At 33.8% G+C, this 6000-nt stretch overlaps 1 protein-coding gene across 1 annotated transcript in view; it reads right to left on the bottom strand.

Annotated features, from left to right (window-relative positions):
- Window positions 1-323: 323 nt before the first annotated feature.
- LOC149557264 (chloroplastic import inner membrane translocase subunit TIM22-2-like) overlaps window positions 324-6000 on the bottom strand; it is a 46220-nt gene continuing 40543 nt past the window's right edge. The window contains exons 2-5 of the mRNA XM_089831968.1: window positions 1451-1515; window positions 1149-1221; window positions 821-874; window positions 324-716 (exon numbers count right to left, since the gene is read on the bottom strand). Of these exons, the coding sequence (XP_089688094.1) occupies window positions 469-716; window positions 821-874; window positions 1149-1221; window positions 1451-1515 (440 nt within the window). The 3' untranslated portion in view covers window positions 324-468. The remainder of the gene's footprint in view (window positions 717-820; window positions 875-1148; window positions 1222-1450; window positions 1516-6000) is intronic.

Raw genomic sequence — 6000 nt, 5'->3', positions numbered from 1 at the left:
GGCTAAGCTTGCCAATATATGTTTGGCATTTATAAGGGATTGTAAATCCCTATCAATTCATGAAAATCCCACGGTTACATTAAACATATTTGAGGCGAATCTAATATATATTTATGGTAATCTCATATTTAGTAAGGCTTAGGTTACAAATGAGAATGAAACATTATAGTGAACCAAAAAGACAATTCTTCCATTAGGGGGAAAAATATATTACAATTATGACCATTCAACGTTTTCATTCTCAGATGAAGTTTGCTACATGCTAACACAATTACACAATCTACAAAACATAAAACCAAAATCCTTAAAATGAATACAATTAATTTGCAAACCTGTAATGTTCAATTAAAGATCAAGTAACATTACAAAATATCAAATGAAATACAACATATCGCCCTTTGCATAACCCGCACTCAATTGCTCAAGTGTTTACTGAATGTAAACCAAAAATATATACAATTGAAATGATTATAACTTACGGTTCCTACTTGAAGTGTGTAGCTCTGATAGAGATAAGGCTGAAATGCCTTTGAAAAATGGAGGTAAAGTGAAAGGAGGAAGAACAGGAAATGGAATCTGTGGAAAACTGTTCTGTGCTTGTTCCAGAGAAGTTGAAAGTGGAAGGGCAACAGCAACCTGCCGTTTGTTAAATTCTTCAAGGATATAAGAAAATGCACCAAAACCTACACAACCCTGCAGAAGGGTTTGTGGTGTCCCTGCAGCATAACAAAACCCATTTCATGACAAGTGGCCCATAGACTTATATGACACAGTAAATTATCTGATATTTCATTAAAACCAACAGATTTCGTAGACAAACCTGGTACACTGATGGCAAGGCCTGTGACACAACCTGCAATACCTGCATTTATGGCTACAAACCGAACGAATCTCTTAGTTTAGAAGACAAACCTGCACCAAAGAAACTTTGAAGGGAGCAAGTGACGGGATTCATGATAGAGAAAAATTAAAGAGATGATGCAATGATACCACTGATCAGTAGAAAAAAATTGGAGGGGGCACTTAAAACAATTTTGATCAGAAGTGAATGCCTAGTGCTGTGCTTTCCCATAGTGATGTCAAATATTTCACGTCAAAGAAAAAGCAGAGTACAAAGGTGAAATGAGAGAATAAAATGATAACCATACCATCATTTTTGCCGCGTAATTTCCTCAGCAAGCACAAAACAAAACTATGAACTCCAGATAGAATGGCAAAGCTCTACACTCGTAAGACAAGATAGTTCCATTTCATTAAGAAATACATAAGAAAATGAATAATAAAAAATGTGCAAATTTACGAAAGATCTACAGAGCTCATTATACATGAAGCTATTTATCAACTTAAATTCTTGATAGCAAATATGTAGAGACAGCAACAAGTGTAACCAGTCCACGATAACAGAAGTTTAAAGAACAAGAATGAAAATTAATCTAACCTAAGATCTCACCTTTGCAGATGATCCTCCCTCTACAAGCGATTCTTTAAAACCTTTCCTTTTTACAAGCCCTGAACCTGGATTAACGGAAGGTTGAAAATAAGATTATATTTAATTTGTCTAACATAGAGACAGATAGCGTATATCAACTATGAAGTACAACCAAATTTCTCCTCAAAAGAATATTACTACGAGCAATATACTCAATACAACTGGGGGTAACATCATAAATAATACATAAAACAGAGAAAATAATGTGTTCATGTTCAAATGTCTCATAGTATTAACTCTAAAATATCATGTCATAAATACCCAGAACAAAAAGCCAAGTGCAAGAGCATGACTATTCAAACAAAAATGGAACAAAGGGTTTGGAAACCAGCTAAACGACTAGGTGCTGCAAACCAGAGCAACAACTAGGTCTTTAGGTGCATTCATTGTTAACATCATTAGAATACTGAATAACAATGCTGCACATCTGGCAACTCAAGCTTGCAAACAATCCTATTTTTCATGCAAGATCAAAGCATATAGAAACTCAACATCATTTTGTACAAGAGAAAATTCAGTCTCAAGAGATGGAGTTGAACTATTGTAATACCAATGACAATATAGCTGATATATTTGCCAAGTAATTGGGAAAAATAAATTTTGGAACATTTAGAGAGATGTTAGGAGTCAAACAAAATTTGGTTATTCAGTAAGGTGGAGTGTTGGAGTAATAAATAACAATGTTTTGCACATATGGCAACTCAAGTTTGAGTTGTTGGCAACAAGCGTTTAGTTTGATTGTAGTGGTGTCATAGAAATCCAGTTAGAACAAATGACTAACTGTAGATCTGGCTGTTAGATTCAGTTAGCTGTCAAGAGTAGCCCACTTATCCATTTTCATGTGTGCGTTGTCAATCATGAAGTAGTTTGTTATCAATCTATTTTAGGAATGTTGATGGGTCAATCTATTGTATAAATAGGCTTCTACTTGTCCAATAAAATTAAGCTGCAAGTTTCTTCTTTCTCTATGTTCTTCCTTCTCTGTTTTCTTTTTAATATGTTTTCAGCTGTATAATTTCTCTATTTGGTATCAGAGCCAGGTCAGATTCATTTAGTGGTGTTTTTTCAAAATTCTTTGGAGTGCTGAAGATGCAATATGTTTGCAAAAGAAGGAGCTGCTGCCAGTAATATCAGCTAGCGTGCTGATCTAATTGGTGTTATTCGGAAGAGTAGTCATTGTGACAGCACTCTAAAGTGTAAGAAATTTTTTGGTAACATTTTTGATAAAAAATTCTTGTTAGTTTTCTCTTGTTTTGTGATGGCCAATCTTATAGATTCTTATCTAACTGAATCAAATAAGTTAGATGGTACCAATTATGTTAATTGGAAGTTCAAGAACCGGACTCTAATGGAGGGGCATAATGTTTGGGCCATTGTAAATGGCAAAAAGGCCAAGCCTACATCACCTACAACACCACCACTGCTGTCCAAGATTGGGAGTAAAGAGAATTAAAAGCTAAGATTCTCTTGCGCACGTCGGTAAAAGATTCAGTTATCCCTCACATAAGAGACATTACTACTTCTAGTGGTACATGGTCAGCTTTGAAAGGTTTGTATGAGATTACAAACTCAAATAAAATTTTGTTTTTAAAGAACAAATTATTGTCTATCAAAATGGAAGTGTTAGTGAATTTCTATCAAGAGTTAAGGAATTGAGGGATATGTTGGCTGATGTTGGTGAACAAGTATCTAATAATGATCTAGCAACAGTTAGTTTGAATGGTATGGTTAGTGATTATCAAGTTTTCATTACTGATTTGGCTGCAAGTGAAAATACACCTTTTGACAATTTGGCAGGTAAGATAAGAGAAAGAAGCATGTGGATAACAGATCTCAATGTGTGTAGTTAGTTTTTATGGTGAAAAACAAGATGCCATATAAAGGAAAGCAAAGGTCAAAGAATCAAGGATGGGGTAAATTTGACAACCAAAGGAACAAAGAAGAAAAAATGTCATAACCTGGCAGCATCAAAATCAAATGTTCAGAAACATAGAAATTGTAATTATTGCGGCAAACTTGGTCATTATGCATATGAACGTTACAAAAAGAAAAATAAGTAGTCCAAAAACAACAAATATGAGGATAATTTTGAGAATGATGAGGATACAATAAGTGATAACCTTCATGATTTAAAGTTGTTTGTTTCTAACTATGCTCTTTCAGCTGAATCAAATGATTGTAATGATTGGTTTATAGTTTCAGGGGCATCAATCCACATGTCACATCATAAAAATTGGTTCAAAAATTTTCAAGAGAATGATGATGGTAGAAAGATCTATTTAGGAGATAATAGGTTGCATGATATAAAAGGATGTGGTGATATAAGTGTACAACTACTTAATGGTCATGTAAAGAAACTTTCTAATGATATGTATGTCCCAAGGATTGAGAAGAATTTGATTTCAGATTCAGCAATTGCTGATCAAGGTCTAAAAGTTGAATTCTTGAAGACAAAAATCACAATAATGTGATTGCTGAAGGAATCGGGATGAGAGGTTTGTATGAACTTGATGTCAAAATAAAGTCATCATGCAATGACTGCTACATGTGTATCTACTGAAGGGCTACTATGGCATAAGAGGTATGGTCATTTAAATTTAAAAGATTTGATTTCTCAACAAAGAAAAGAGATGGTGCAAGGTCTTCCAATATTCAAAGATGAACAGATCAGTTGTGATGGATGTGCATTAGGCAAACAACATAAAAATGAATTTATGATAAAAACTAATGTAAAGGAAAGAACTATTCTTGAATTAGTGCATTCAAATGTGTGGGGTCCTATGCAAACTCAATCACTTGGGGAGCATCTTACTTTCTTATATTTGTTGATAATTGCACTAGATACACTTGGGTGTATTTATTAAGGAATAAGAGTGAAGTTTTTGAATGTTTCAAAGAATACAATGGTAGAAAAACAAACTCGTAATGTTAAGATTCTTAGATCAGATCAAGGGGGAATATATTTTGTGAAATATTGCAAAGATAATGGCATTGTTAAGCAATATGCAGTTGCGTTGCCCATAGTCCTGAACAAAATGGTGTAGCTGAAAGAAAAAATAGAACAATTGTTGAATGTGCTAGGAGTATGCTGAAAAAAAAAAACTCTCTAATAATGTGTGGGCTGAAGCAGTTAATACAGCTGTCTATTTGTTAAATAGAAGACCTACTAAATATCTTGCAAACAAAACTCCTTATGAAGCTCTTCTTGGAATTAAGTCAATTGTTAGTAATTTGATTATTTTTGAAAGTAAGGCATATTGTCATATTCCAAAAGAGAATAGATGGAAACTTGATGCAAAGTCATTCAAATGTATATTTGTTGGTTATTGTATTGATCACAAGGCCTACAAGATGTATACTCCTACTACTCATAAGGTATTTGCTAGTAGAGATGTTATATTTCATGAACTTGCAGATGATGTTCAAGATGAAGAAAAGGTGGACAAAACTATTTCATTAAAACTATTTGAAGAAGACAATGAAAGTCCAAATATTGTAGATCAACAAACTCGTGATCAAAGTAGGCATGAGAAAAGTCAAGGTGAGGCCACTCCATCCAATAATGAAGCAGTAAGAAGATCTACAAGGCACTGAACCCAAGATGTCCAAGCCTTCTATGCCATAATTCATTAGGGTTTGATACTTCATGATTTAGGGCTTTCTTTTGAATGTTACATAGTTTATATAGAGTTTCGTTCCATCTCTAGACCCTATGATGGCATTCTTAAAGTTAGAATTTTTAGTCTAGTGCAATACTTTGTCTTCATTAAAGGTAACATGATACCCTTCATCTGCAAGTCCTGAGATGGATACTAGATTCCTTTTTATGCCAAGTACAAAGAGAACGTCTTTCAATTTTAGAGTGATCACAATTCTTAGTTGTATAGAACAAGTCCCAATTCCTTTAACTAGATAGGTGTTGTCGTCTCCAATGGTGACTCCTTCAGTGAGATAATTTTCAAAAGTTATAAACTTATCTCTAAATCCTATTATGTGATGAGATGTACCATTGTCGATTATCCACACATTTTCGTTTGAATTCATCTCACTAGATAGAGCTAAGTAGAATAATAGATTCTCTTCCTTTTTAGCTTCGGCTATGGTGGCTAGAATTTTTTCTCTTTTTGGATAGAAATTGTAAGTATGTCCAAATTTCTCACACTTGTAACATTGAACTTTGGAGAAGTCTTTCCTATTGTGATTATTGTTTCGTTTTCTTTGGTCATTTTTCTATGTTTAAATTTCCTCTTATTCCCTTTGTTATTAGAGATTGAGAAAAGGGCTTGATTTTCTCCCTCTTGGTTTTACAATCCCTCTAGAAATTAGTCTTCATTCTTCTGAGGTGCAATCATGTTTAAGTTGATCAAAAGCTGGCTGCTGACAACTTGGATAAATGCTTCCCAAGATATAGGTAGCCCTCTAAGGGCTATTATGGATAATTCTTGATCTTCAACATTATTTCCAATAGAAGATAGTTGATTCTTTATTTCAGAAATTCTTCCAAAGTAAGA

The sequence above is a fragment of the Cupressus sempervirens genome, chromosome 5 (assembly GCF_028749045.1).
Source record: "Cupressus sempervirens isolate cs-2001-9-10 chromosome 5, ASM2874904v1, whole genome shotgun sequence".
In the NCBI taxonomy this organism is placed as follows: Eukaryota; Viridiplantae; Streptophyta; class Pinopsida; order Cupressales; family Cupressaceae; genus Cupressus; species Cupressus sempervirens.
Note: the sequence above shows the minus strand (reverse complement) of the source record. Positions and strands in the feature narration are given on the sequence as shown.